This window comes from Onychomys torridus, chromosome 1, assembly GCF_903995425.1.
Source record: "Onychomys torridus chromosome 1, mOncTor1.1, whole genome shotgun sequence".
NCBI lineage: Eukaryota > Metazoa > Chordata > Mammalia > Rodentia > Cricetidae > Onychomys > Onychomys torridus.
The window spans coordinates 149,322,798-149,338,290 of NC_050443.1; the positions used below are offsets into that span (position 1 = coordinate 149,322,798).

The following is a 15,493-nucleotide window of genomic DNA, read 5'->3' on the forward strand; positions in this document are numbered from 1 at the left end:
TTACAGTTAGGTAAATAGAGCTGAACAAGAGGAAATCTGTTTGTTGCTCTGCAGCCATTGTTATGCGCCTCCTCCTAGTTCACAGCATTAAAAAAATCTTCTGGTCAACATTGTAGTGTTTTGAATATGAATGGCCCCTATAGACTCATTTGTTTGGGTACCCAATCTCTAAGTGGTGGGATTGTTCAGGAAGTATTAGAAGGTGTGATATTGTTGGAGGAGATGTGTCACTGGGGCCCAGCCTGGAGGTTTCAGAAGACTTGGGCAATTCCTAATGTCTCTTGATTTCTCTGCATCTGATTTTCAGGTGAGCCTGTAAGCTCCCAGCAGTTCCTACTACCATGCATTTGATCTGCCATCATGGAGTCTAACCCTCTGAAACCATAAGCCCCAAATTAAGTGTTTTCTTTCAATAGTTACCTTGGCCATACTGTTTTATCACAACAATAGACAAGTAATTAAGACAAGTGTTAACAAAGAAAGAATTTTTATGAGGGCTCAGTGAGTAGAGGAGCCTGATGACCTGGGTTCAAACCTGGGACCCTCATCATGGAAGGAAAGAACAAACTCCTGCAAACTGACCTCTGACCCACACCCTACACCACACACACACACAAACACACACACACACACACACACAATGATACATGCATCCCCACTGAAGCATGCACTTACAGTAAATAAAAGTCCAGTAGTATTTTTGAAAAATTCTTTAGCAGGGTTGCTTTTTCTAAATTTTATAAATACATGGGGAAAAACTACATTGGTTTATCTATAATAAATAAATTTTATAATGAGTTTATTTACAATTTTAATTTTATAACTTATTTATTTTGGAACCACTGTTTTCTTTCCTATTCCATGCAGTAGAGACAAGTGTGCACACCTTCTGCTTCTTACAGTTTTTAATGTATCATTATTAGAATTAATATAATGAATGTAACAATTGTCAGAGTTGTGAATCATAGCAACTAACTTGGATGACCTGAGAAACTAAGAAAAATTCCATAGCTGGTTCATAGAAAAACTTGACTGTGTCAAAGAAGTCTAATATACTATGACTATTTCTCTCTTAAAATTCTAACATTGCACCAAAATGCTGCCAGAGTAATTGGCTCATGTGGTATAATCTCCAAGTGCTTCTATTTATACATATTATAGAACACATGAAACAGTACCACTAACCCACCTGTTTGCCAGCTAAAATGGGTTATAATCCTCTTGCTTCAGGCAATACTGGCAATTTGCAGTAAATGGGACAGTTATAAATGACTGTAGGGTGTCCTTCCTCATGGTTAAGCATAGCTACTCCTTAGCAGCAAAGAATTAGAATTCGGAAAGGTAATAAAGCCCAACTCCAGGATGCACTGTCTTCCTGTGATCATCCAGTGCTTTATAAGCAGGAGTATTTTCTTTCCCTGATTCTTTAATTGGGGTTAGTTAGCAAAGAAGACAGTAAGTGACCAAGTTGGACAGTTTGTTATGTAAATAACAGCATATTAGCATTTCGTGACCCCTGACATAGGAAATGCAAAATACAATATTAACCATAACTGTGTTTGGATATGTCATTTCATTATTCCCTCCACTTAAAAAATACATTATTTATTTATTCATTTACTGTGCATGTGTGCACATAGCAGGACATGCATATGCTGCAGTTTCAAAGTATCCAAGTGGAAATCAGGAGACAACTTGCAGAAGTTTTCTCTCTCTGCCATGTGGGTCCTGGGTATTGAACCCAGGTCCTTAGGCCTGGTTGCAAGCACCTTTTTCTGTTGAACCCTCTTCACAAGCCCCTTCTGATGTCCATTACGAAACTAGTCCATGATGTGTATTTCTAACCCACACTTCCACATACCAACCAAATGAATAGATAAAATAAAAATATGTAAGATTCGTGTATTTTCGTATGGCATGTCATTGCTGTAAACATTGAGTTACGTGTAACCTTGATCCAAAAATAGTACACAAGAATCACCTAAAATTTAAGTCACTCAAATTTAGAGTCTTCTACACTTGCTGTTTACAGTATTTCTGCAAGCCTTCTGGTATAAGTACTACAGTACTAAATGTAGTCATTTTGTACAATATTTAGGAAATAAGTTCACTTACATAATAATGGAACAGGCATGTAAGTCTTTCTACCTGCCTTTCTGTCCCTATCTCACATAGAACCTGACACATAGAAAGAAAGAAACTCCCTTTAAGGAAAACTTACAATGAAATGTTAAGTTCAGGTGTTTGGGTAATATGAAGTTAGAGAATTGGTATAAATTCACTACCTAATTTCATAGTTCAAAAGTAAATATTATAACAGATTTACATTGATTTAAAACTAAAATTATATAAGAACACAGTATGGTTTTCTGTTCTTAACAAAGGTCATACCAGTTTTTACCCCTCCTCCTATATTTTACCACTTTTAATAGCTTCTTGCCATTCAATTAACAGTCTCCATAAAGCTACAATAGAACATCCATATATATTTATATCACCATTGCCTTTAGAACATCAAGTGATTGGCCTAAAAGGAGTAAAATAAGTTAATTTTAGAGAATATTCAAATTGGGGCCATCTGACTCTAAACCCAAGTATTTCATTATATGAAGATCATTGTTTTTTAATTAAGAAATCTTTCATTTGTTTTACATACCAACCACAGATCCCCCTCTCTTTCCTCCTCCTGCCCTCACCCCCAGCCTTCCCTCCCCCAACTCACCCCCTATTCCCTCCTCAGACAAGGTAAGGCATCGCATGGGGAGTCAGCAGAGCCTAGTACATTCAGTTGAGGCAGGTTCAGGCCCCTCCCCCTGCATCAAGACTGTTCAAGGTGTCCCCTCCCATAGGTAGTGGACTCCAAAAAGCCAGCTCATACACCAGGGATGGATCCGGATCCTACTGCTGGGGAGCCCCTTAAGCAGATCAAGCTACACAACTGTCTCACTTACGCAGAGTGCCCAGTCCCGTCCTGTGGAGGCTCCACAGCTATTGGTCTAAAGTTCATGTGTTCCCACTAGCTTGGTTTAGTTGTCTCTGTAGATTTCACCATCATAATCTTGATGTGCTATTCTTAAAGACTAGATAGATTTAAGTATTGTATAGCTTTGCTGATGGATGTCTTTTTGTTTCTGCAGACTTAGCAATAACATCTAGTGTCATGGTTATTAATTTCCAGACTCAAAGCTACATGCCTTCTTTCCTTGCATCCTATTTTTGAAGCTCCATTCTCAGATAAAGAAGGGGCAACTCACTCAGCATAAATCTCAGCACATGCATTCTTGCAATGCACTGCTTAAGCTTACCTTTCCTTTGCTGATGATAAAGAAGGTGTCTCCTCTTGCACCCTGCCTGATAATATATTCTCCATTTTCATAGTGGGTCTGAAAAATAGGAACAATAACACAAAAATAAGGCATCAAGAAAGGAATTATGTACCTAACAGAACACGTTTTCAAACACTAGGCCCTAGGGATGCATTCATGCTGACAGAATTTTACCCATGTTCAGAATGTATTGTGGTCTAAGAATGAGTAACAAACAGTCAGTCAACCTAGGAGTAACTACTGTGTCTATAACATTCACTTAAGAACCTGTGGTGATTGTCATTTTCTTCAGTGATTATATTTGTATCACTAAGTTCATTATTTCAATTGTTTGACAAAACTTGTTTTTCTGACCCACTAAGCATGAAGTAAGACAGCACTGTTAACTAAGGTCATATTTGGGTATTATTTTGTCATTTTCATTTGTTTTCAGTAGTTCCAAAATGGCAGTCTTTCAAAAAATAAAGAAATTACTGTGACATTCAAAGATGCTCACTTGAATTCAAAGTATCCTTTAGTGGGGGGGTTAGAGCTCTCTAAATATATTTTAAGGTATTAAGGCTTCATCCCTTAATATCCTTACTTGAGCAATTTACATTTGGCCTCATTAAACAGAATGTTTTAATTTTGTGGTCTGAGTTCTTGTCCAGGATCTTCCTAGCATAAACTACCAGATGGGGAGGGAAGTAAGGAAGGAAGAGAATTATCATAGTCAGTGGGTCAGCATCCTGAGGAGGACCTCACCTCTAGGCCTGTTCCCTAATTCCATAAGGAGAGGTGGGAGAAAATTTATTGCTTAGTCAGGAGGCAAAATGAGTCCATGCCATCTGGCCTTATGCTCCTGTACAGCTTAACAAGGGAGCCATTGGAAAGGAAAATATTACCTTGCATACTGCTTGATGGTATACACAAAATATCCATTACGCTGGTGGCTGCAATTCCTCCTTATACACCAACACTATTTTTCTTAATGGCTTTTCTATTCTGTCTTAAAGTTGTCTTTCATTAATACTTTCCATTGAAAGACACCATTCTTCTCTCTAAGCACCTAGAACATCAACACATTACCTAAGCTGGCACTTACTAGTTCTCGCTCAGACATAATTTATTTTTCTAGTAACAAGTTTTTTAAGTAGTGAAGTTCTTCCTTATTCCTTCTCCTAGTCTCAACTAACAGATGGCACAAACAGTCTGGTATGTGCCTTTAAAGACTATTTTCCTGTGTTCACACACACACATTAAATATATGCATGTATGTACACACACATATACATACACATGCATTCAAATAATTGTCTCTGGGGTTGGAGAGATGGCTTAGTGGCTAAAAGTGCACATGGATCTTGCAGAACCTGGTTTGATCTGCAGCACCCAGATCAGGTGGCTCAAAATCACACCTATAACTAGCTCCAGGAGCATCCAACCATCTCTCCTCTGCAGACACTTGCAGTCAAAAATGTACATGCTCACACACAGACACACAATTAAAAAGAAAATAAAAATTTAAAATTTCTAAATAAAATTAGTATATATATGTCAACTGTTTTCTCCATTTAATAAGATCATTGTTTTAGTTTTCATTTCTTGGTGTTCTCTGTTGCTTCTCTAGGGAAGCCTCATCATTCAACCAGGGAAAGCATGATCTTGTCTGTATTTCCATGGCATGATAGGATATTTTGATTTACTATATTGCACAGTTTGGGAAGTCTGTTCATCTCTCACAGCTAACAAATATCCCCTAATCCAAACTCTATTAGTAAGAATGGTAAAAAAAAAAAAAAAAAAAAATCTTACCACCACTTATTGCAAACTTCAACTTTTTTCTCACTTAGTTTTTAACAAAAAGTGAACCAAAACCCTCAAAGTAGCACAGTATATATAATGCCACGTCAGACATAAGTATAAGGCTGCACAAAACCATCTTCTCAAAAGGAGGCTTCAGCTCCAACTGGGGGATCAGAACAAGACTTCTGGATGTTTAAGCAGGAAAGAGCCACTCAGGAATATGACAGCTCACAGCCCGTGATAGTTACGTAAGACTAGTTGAACTGTATTTTGGGAAGAAATGCAAATGATAGGCACAAACTCTGAAGAATTCTTTACCTGAGATATTCTTCTTGTCTCTCCTTTTAAGACACATACTTGCCAATGGGGTGAATATTTTTCATAGTTAAGCAAATTGCATCTTGTATTACTTCAATAATTTTCCTCTCAATTAAACAAAACATATCCCTATCCATAGGACAGTTGCTGCCTCTCAGCAGGTAAATATGACTCATAACTCGTCAAAAAAAATAAACCCAACTAATGTAGCACTACTGAAATTTCCAGACAGAAGATTCTTTGCCCTGGGTCCTGAATACCTTGTGCTGACATGAGGCATCTGACTGCATCTTTGGCATCTATTGGCTGGACACCGGCAGCAACTTAGTCCCAGTAGTGCAGTGCATTGGAGGAACATCTGCCCTCAGTTTAGAATATCCACTATCAATCTTTTACATTCAGAATCTCTTCATTTGAGGGACTTGGGAGTTTGGCAGGAGTGTCCAAACACAGTCCAGTTGTTAAGTTTTATAAATCATATAGGTATCTTAATATGGTTTGATCTGGACTTCTGTTAAGGTGGCACTCCCAATGGCCATATGTATTATTTGAGTTCACCTATACAGACTTTCACTACACAGGGGTCCAGAAAGGAGCCTTCTGGGTAGGGACTGAGGCATGCTAGGTTTGGAAAAGACAACGCTGCAGTGTCACAACATGAGGAAGGTAATGACTGTGTTATACTGAACTGTTCAGTTGCACTTGAAGAGGAGGAGTGGGCATGCTGACTATTTGAGAGTCTTTCTAATTATGTGAATCAAATGCTGGAAAATTTAGTATTTTATAAAGACCATTTTGTAGTTCTTCCTTTTGCAAATTTCAAATTATGCCTCAGATACATATAGAACTAAGAGCAGGCAGAAACAACAATTAGGCAGTTCCCTTTAAAAATGTTTCCATATTTAATAGAATAAATCCCAACCCCCCCTATCATGGCCTGTACTACTGTAAATGGTCCAACTCCTTGTCACCTTTCCCCACTTTTCCCCCTAACCTGTTGACTCTCCTATGTCAGCTCCTTAAATGCTCCACAACCAGATCTATATACTCCCAGCACTGCATCCCAGCTGACCTCCATTCTGATGTTCTTCCCTGACCTCCCATGTGATCTTGCACATGTCATCACACACACACACACACACACACACACACACACACACACACACGTGTGTGCACACGCACATATGCACACAGCCCAGCTAAATTATGTCTCTACTATATATGTATATATGGTTTTATGGTACTTCATAATTCATCATCCTTTTTGAACTTATACTAGTAATTTACTTCTATGATAGTGCTCTCCAGATTATGTCATATGAAGGCAATGACTGTTTCTAGTTTTGTTCAATTTGTTGATTTATCTCTCACGCCTAACTCATTGCTGAGAACAGAATAGGGATTAAAAAAGTTTTGGGGCTGGAGAGATGGCTCAGAGGTTAAGAGCACTGACTGCTCTTCCAGAGGTCCTGAGTTCAATTCCCAGCACCCACATGGTGGCTCACAACCATCTGTAATGAGATCTAGCGTCCTCTTCTGTATACATAATAAATAAATCTTAAAAAAAAAGTTTTAACTGGACCAACTTAGTAGATTTCCATAATGCCCATCTTTGTCCATCTGGCCCAGTCATGGCCTCCTATTCCATCCATTCTTATCACTATGACCAAAGTGATAACAAACAATTTGAAATCACTGCTGCCTAAGATAATCCAGTGGTGCATTGTTGTAATGACCCCAACAAGTACCTTACTGTGGTCTGTGACATTGTCTGTCTTCTGACTCCTACTTATGGCTCCATCCTTGATTTACCCTATCTCCATCAGTCATTCTGTTTCAAATACAGTAGCTTTGTTATTGTGCCTTGTCTGGTCAGACTAGATCCTCCGGTTATAACAACCTTCTTCTTCAAGATCTTCATTCTCATGCTGTTCCTACCTTCCAATTCTTAACACATTCCTCACTCACACTATTTGAGTTATGACATTCCACTTCCATCATCAGGGCTCCTGGGGTTGCTATTCAAAGACAGACATTAATGGGACAGACTATCAGGCAGGCTAGATAACAGCTTCACCATCTATGCACTGAGTCATCCTGAGAGCAAACAGCTTAACTTTGGCTGAACTCAGTGCTAGAGCTGATTATGACAAGTTCCCATGCTGCTGAAAATGGTATGGAAGAGTGTCTCCACAGTCAGAAGTGCTGGGACCATGGAGATTTAACCTTGAAAACCAACATATGACTAGCACCTGTACCACTGGCCTGACAGGCTGGAGAAGAAGCAGAACTGCCAGAGGGTGCCTCTCAGACTTGAGATTAATACAGAGGGATGGGGGAAGGGATCTTAAAAATTGGTACAGATGTATCTTATTAAAGGAATTAGTGGTGTTGCTACCATAATGAACAGTGATTCTTTGAAGCTTTCCTGAGCATCTAAGAGACTCAAAAATCTATAACTCCATCTGGGAGTAGGCTTCAATTTCCTTACTCAACTCAGCTTTCTAAAGTGATTGTGAAATCTATTCAGGGGGCTGAAAAGAGCATCTCTTATTAATGGAATAGAAAACATTGAGTAAGTCACACATAGTAAGGATGATCATAAAATATAGAAGCTTTATGTGTGTGAATACTAACATAGATGCTAAACAATGATACGAACAGCAGTGCTATTAGATTTTTGTTATTTTTTTTCTCTATAAAAGAAACAGGAAAGTGAGGTAGCTTGACCTGTATATCATATCATCTTAAGAAAATTATATTGGTAGTGAAAGTGCTTGCACTGGATTTTCTTTCTTTTTCTGTAATAGTTTTACTTTGGAAAGGTGCACGTGAGAGGTTGGAGGGTCAGCCCTTCCTTGACAGGACCTATAATCAGCATTTAAGTAAACACTTCCAAACTGGACTCACTTCCTTGCCTCACCCCAGCTCTCTTGTTTAATCTCTTCCAGCCTCTACTACATCTCTTCTGAATTCTGACATAAAACAACTATATGTACCAATAGTTTTGTATGTGCAGTGTCCATACTGACACTTGGTGCTTCTCACAGAGAAAGAAAAACTCTACAAGCTTGTCTGTTTCCCAGTGTCAAACATTCTTGAGTTCTTCAGAGGTGAGATCACATCATTTTCCATTAAGTCTTTTGGACACAGTCAGAATTTACGATCCAAAGACAACAGCTGGCCCAGCAGTAGCCTCCTGGACTGACTGAATCCTTACTCTGAATACCAGACAGAGGAGGAGAAAGTCTGAGCTAAAATTCCACAAATGCTTGGATTTTCTTTGATGTTTAATTGAGCCCTTCTTTGGTCACTCTATCCTCCAAATGGATTTTCAATCTCTTGTTTTCCTTTCAGGGATTCTTGATGTGAACATTTTCATGTAACATAATGATTCATAGAGACATCAACACAAGCCCACAAAAGGCTGAAAATCTCTAAGAGGAACAGGTCCTTTCAGACCCATTCATTTCAAAACAGAATTAAATTGTTTATAGTGTAGACAAGCATGCATTATCCTTCTGCATAATTAAACTATAACTCAAGTTGTAAAACTTGATCTATAAAGGCAATTAGCGTTGGCAGAACTGGGAAATAGTTTGCCTTGACTGCATATGAAATGTGTTGTGGGAAATAAACAATGTAGTGCTCGAGAATCACTATTTGAAGAATAAATACTGTTTGATGTTTCTACCAAAACAAATGCAAAGAGGAAGAAAAGGTTAATTTTCTCATGAATTCTATACAGTCAAAAATAAGCATAATTCATTCAACATTTTACTTATTTAGAAAATGAACACTTCAGATTTCTCTTTGACAAAGCACCATTTAGTTTGAAGGATATCTTGAATCACTGAGGACAGTAAGAAAAAGCAGAGAGAACTTAGATTCCAGAGGTAGTGAATGAGCCTTTTATGCACTAGAGGATATGGTTGTCATGTGCAGGTGGCTTTTTTATCTCTAGAATATACTGAGAGAAATATTGCTCAGAGTTGAGGTTATAGAACCAGGTGTGCCTCTGTTTCTTGTTTTAATCCACAATATGACACAGCACCACTGGAGCAGGTGAGATTCTTCTCAAGCATTAAGAGTCATGAGTCAGGAGGTTGAGGCAGGTATATTACCAGTTCCAGGCCAAACTCAACTACATGGTGGGTTTGGGGCCAGTCTCACTTCTTACATACTGATATTTTATCTAAAGCAATGAAATTATAAAAATTAGAAGCCAGGTGTAGTATCTTTAATCCCAGCACACTGGAGACTGAGGCGGAGGATGACAAGTTTGAGGCCACTCTGGGCTATATAGGGAGATCCAGGCCAACCAGAACAAGGACTAGTCTAAATAAAATAAAACAAAAAAGCAAACAAAAGAGACAAAGACTTCCTCCAGGATATGACATTACTGTACTTAGGGGAACCAGTGCTAATATGGAATATGAAGTATCTATCACTTTTAAGGGCACTAACTAATCAGGAAAGACACAGACTGACACAGGATTCTGAAAAACTCTCTGAGATCCTGAGGGAGGTTTAATAGTTTAAGGATGAGCTTGGGTAGTGGTTGGGTCTCTGGGCAGATTATTCACCAGTGGAAATAAAGCCATACCATCATGTTAACAAATGTGTACACCATTGAAGAGGTGCCCTGGTGCCACCGTTTTCTAATTCATACCATCAGCCCCCAAAGCAGATCCTGCCAAACATGCATTAAGTTTCTGAATTCACAAAGACTATCACATAGTAAGAGCAGTTATTCCAATAAAATTAAAGATACCTAAAGTAACTAAATCTGAACAGAACTTAGGGACACACTATATTAAACCCCAGAGGTCCTGGCTAGCAAGAAGAAGCAAAAACAGCAGAAACAGAAGAAGCAGCAGGAGAAGGAGGAAGCAGGAGGAAGAAGAGGAAGAAGAATAAATAATCCAAGTAACAGGGAGAAAGTTACATTACAGTTGGTGTGTCTGACAATAAAGCACACAGAGAAAAATTTAATTGTGTGGGGAAGTCAGACTGGAAGGTTATGGACTTTGCAGTGACCAGAGACCACCAGCCTACACATCATCCTAGAAGGGGCTCCACTCTTAGAAGAGCATCTTATGTGCTTACAATAGTTACACATCCTGATGAGACCCACACAACAGACAATGGGCTGATATTTCAGTTTAAAAATTAGTCTCAAGGGAATGAGTCTATTACACTAAAAGTTGAAAGACTGAACATATGCTGGGCATTAGACTGTTTATTCTCCTACTAAGATGAAGTCCATATCCTAAGTGTCTTAAAATCTATCACAGCCATGCTACCTTGGCAAGCATCCTTACTAATGAGGACCTGAGTTTCATACTGCCTCTTTCAACCACCTGCATTCACAGGCTATGTCATGGTATCTCTGAATATATCCACTGCTACAAAGCGAAGCGGGGATCTCTGTCATCTGTCATTGCTATTCATCTAGTTCTGCAAGCACAGATTTTCCTAACATGGCTATTATGGAATCCTTCATGGTTAACTTATGTACATTTAAGTGATATTTACATTCCTGTGGGTTTATATTCCTATTTCTAGCAAAAGAGAAAAAATGGATTTATTTTTAAGAAATGACCAACAGAAATGTCACTAATTCTCACAAACACAATAGAACTAAATACAATAGCAATAAAAATTCACTTTACACTCCAATGACTCAAATTATGAAAGGCATTGGCTATTATTAATGTAATGGTTACCATGTGCTAGACAATGTGTTAAGGAAAGCTCCATCAGGAAAATGACTCTCTGAGTTTACTCACTTCTTGTAGAACAAAAGAGAAGCTTGAATAGTTGAATACATTCCCAAGATTATGGAGCAAGTAAACTTAAGAGACAGAATTATAATTCATGCTTGCTTTAGGAATCGATGTCCACACTTTGATTCTCACTGATCTCACAGAAAAATAATCTTCCTTAATCTAAAGAAATCAAGCTCCTTCTCTCTCTCCCTCTCCCTCTCCCTCTCCCTCTCCCTCTCTCTCTCCCTCTCCCTCTCCCTCTCCCTCTCCCTCTCTCTCTCTCTCTCTCTCTCTCTCTCTCTCTCTCTCTCTCTCTCTCTCTCACACACACACACACACACACACACACACACACACACACACACACAGAGAGAGACACACACACACATCCTGGGAACATGTTAATAGAAATACAGAAAAGCTGTATAGACATTTATTTTATCCCAAGGAGCCAACTGTAAACAGGGCCCTAACGCCATTGTACTCTGCTCAAAACCCTTGATAGCTCAACCCTGAGAACAACACATTCAAACTCTTTGTTGGAACATTTTAGACCCTCTGGGATCAGGCATTCCTTTGAACATTCCCCTCTGTACTTGAGTCATTCCAGGGCAGATGTGTGTACCATGATATGCTTCCCACCTCTCAGGATGTTCTTTAATGCCGTATCTACTTGCAACACCCACTTCTTTCCTAAGACTTCCCTTGATCCCCCAAATTACAGCACACTTTTGTATCACAAATGCAGCTTTTATCATTTTGTCTTTCATTATTATTTGTGTATTTGCATCAATACCTAAATGAGATTAGAATCCACATTGTTTTATCTTCCAATTCCAGCAACAGTAGCCACAATGTCTCTTATATAAAATGACTCAATAATATTTGTTAAACAGAATTAACATAAATTGCATTAAGGTACTTGGTTACAATAGTTTTTATTTGATATAAACATTTTATTCTAGTTTTAAAAAATATTTTTATTTTATGTTTTATATTTAATTTATTTTATAATTAATTTAATTTCACATATCAGCCACGGATTCCCCCGCCCTCCATCCTCCCACCCCTCCAATGCACCCCCTAGTCCCACCTCCTCCAAGGCACGGTCTCTCCTGGGAGTCAGCCCAGCCTGGCAGATTCAGTTGAGGCAGGTCTAGTCCCCTCCTCCCTACACCAAGCCTGAGCAAAGTGTCTCAGCATAGGCCCTAGTTCCAAAAAGCCAGCTCATACACCAAGGACAGGTCCTGGTTCCACTGCCTGGGAGCCTCCCAAACAGTTCAAGCTAATCAACTGTCTCACTTATCCAGAGGTCCTGATCCAGTTGGGGGCTCCTCAACTATTGGTTCACAGTTCATGTGCTTCCACTAGTTTGGCTATTTGTTCCTGTGCTTTTTCCAGTCATGGTCTCAATAACTCTTGCTCATATAATCCCTCCTCTCTCTCACCGATTGGACTCCTGAAGCTCCACCTGGGGCCTGGCAATGGATCTCTGCATCTGCTTCCATCAGTCACTGGATGAGAGTTCTATCATGACAGTTAAGGTGTTCAGCTTTTCAAAACCGAAAGACTGGGTATCAGTTTGTAGCCCAGGCTGGCCTGGAACCTATGATATAAACTAGGCTGTCCTCAACTCTTGGAAATCCTCCCACTTCAGCTTCCAAATTGCTGAGATTAAGCAAAGTATGGCTGGATGGTAAGTCATAAATATTCTTGACAAGGTAATATATTCTGTATTCAGTCAAGCCATTAACAAGTTAGCATTGTAAACACATATATTATAATGTATGAAGAACATATAAAATATTATAAATAGATATGACACACATAAGTTTATCTCATTACCATAAGTGGGATAATTAGTAAAATAATGCAGTGTCTTCATCTTCAGATGAGAAATTAGAACTAAAATATTTAGTTCTTTGCAACATCTTAGCTAATTTAATTAAAATGCATTTATAGTGTTGTGCTCATTTTATTTTTTAAGCAACATCTATATTTAATCCTTTTTAATAGACCAGGATTCATTATTATTCACTTCCATTTTTTTCTTTTGTTCTGAGCCATAGTGTGGTCATGCCTTATAGAACAATTGAGGCACCCAGACCAGATAGCCTTACCTGGCCCTGTCTTATCACTGGCCATTCTTTAGTTCCTTTGTTTCTTTCTTTGCTTCCAAACCATTAGCTCTGACTTGTTCTGACCTTCAATATTACTTTACAAGCAGTATCCCACTATGCCATTATCCTGAATCAGTTCATCTCAATAAGCAATCAAGTGAACAGGCACACATATAAAGACATACTTTTTAATGAGTTATGGTAAGAGAGGTGCATTAGTGAAATCAGTCAACTTAAAAATACCATAAAAAGTGTTTTGCCTAGATGGATTATACAACATAAAACCTTAATGGCAGGAGGGTTTCAAAGAATGATCCCCAGAAAATTTTGATTAATATGATGAGCCTAGTGTGAATAAGAGCTAGCCAGATGAAAAGGTAGCTGTGGGGAGAGAAGAGAGGAAGAACAGATGTTTGAGAGCATAAACTAGCACAGTGACCACAGAGAAAGTTGAAATTCTCAGGGTTGCTAGGTCCTAAGTTAGGTAGCAGGTGACAGGACCCAAGGCTTGAGTCATTAAGGTAGCTTTAGACGCTGTGCCCATGAGCAAAGTGAGTTGCTGATTGGGGTTGGAAATGGGAGCAACTCAAATAAAATACAGTTTACACATATGTGGGAACAGATATAGCAACTTCTTGAGTATTTGTTGAAACAGTGTTCACATTCCACACTAACAAAGCAGGCTCAGGAGACAGTGAGTAGAAGTAGTTCAGAGATCAGGTTTCACCCTGAATTGTATTTCACAGGGCAGATTCTGTCTTAGTCACTTGTTCTGTTGCTGTGCAAAGATGCCATAACCAAGGCAACGCTTATAAGAAGGAAAACATTTAAATGGGACTTTCTTACAGGTTCAGAGGCTTAGACTGTTATCATCATAGCAGAGAGAATGATGGCAAGCAGGCATGCTGCTGGAGAAGTAGCTGAGAGCTATATCCTGATCTGCAAGTACAGAGAAGAGGAGAGAGAGAGAGACTGGGCCTGGCATGGACTTCGAAACCTCAAAGCCCACTCTTAGTGACACACTTCCTCCAACAAGGCCACACCTCCTAATTCTTCTCAAATAATGTCACCCTCTGGTGTTTAAGCATTCAAACATAAGAGCCTCTGGGAACCATTCTCATTCAAACCCCCACAGATACCCAAAAGGTACGACTCTATGTGTTCCCCAGACAGTCACATGCCTGCTTCTACATTAATGGAATGGAAGACCACAAGAAAAGCAATCAGTTTCTGCCTTTTGCAGTTCATTAATGCCACTAGGGAGGGTTTAAGAGTCTCGCTCTTAAATCAGATCTGTAAATCTGGTCTGAGTGTGTGCTGAGGTTTCCCAAGCAATTTCAATCTTCACTCCCATCTGAGAACCTCAAGGTCAAAGCCCATGATCCAAGAGCATGTGGGGCTCATAAATAGCTGTTTCCTGTAAAGAATAGGGACTGTGAGATGCTAGTGCTTCACTCTTCTTCCCACTGACTAGGCACAAGCATATTTCATAGGCGCAGATCTCTGTCCTATGCTCTGATAGGACCCCTCTGCTTTATACAGAAGCTATTGATTTCTCTCAAAGAGCCCCTCTGACACATGAGATTGCCATACAGGAGATTTCTGATGCCAAATGAGAATCAATCAGTCTACACCAAATTCATTAGCAGATACATGAACCCTGGGTGGAAAAGAGACAATGTGGGTGGGAGAGAAATGGAACAACTTTTTTTTCTATTTGAGAATGATGTGGTACTGTTTTTCAGCTTCTGTTGGACAGGAAGGGCACAATTGAAAGATATATATACCTCCTCCCAGGACATCAGCAGCCTAGAAAGCAAAGCAGAAACAGTACCTGGGGCCCAGAACACTTTTATGACAGTTCCCAAAGTGATCTGCTCCCATGGCATTTAGAATTCAGATAATTTCGGGTTTCAAATCACTGCACTTGTGAATGGCAGAGTGTGTTGTACAATATTACTATTATTATTAGTATTAGTATTATTTAAGCCTTAGATTTCACTGCAGAGGTCCCAGAGATGTGCAACAGTAAGTCTGGAGTTTTTTCCACCTGTTAAAGCAATATTTTAATGCTGTTGCTAATTTCTAACAATACCTTACCAAGCACTGAGCAGCTGTATTGCACCAATATTCCAAGATCATGGATGCTGTGTCAGTTAAATATAGTTGAAAC

At 39.1% G+C, this 15,493-nt stretch overlaps 1 protein-coding gene across 2 annotated transcripts in view; it reads right to left on the minus strand.

Moving 5' to 3' along the window:
* Positions 1-15,493, minus strand: part of Prkg1 (protein kinase cGMP-dependent 1) — a 1,194,442-nt gene that overhangs the window by 212,861 nt on the left and 966,088 nt on the right. For both annotated transcript variants that reach the window (XM_036209439.1, XM_036209436.1), the window contains exon 6: positions 3,306-3,383. In XM_036209439.1, the coding sequence (XP_036065332.1) occupies positions 3,306-3,383 (78 nt within the window). The remainder of the gene's footprint in view (positions 1-3,305; positions 3,384-15,493) is intronic.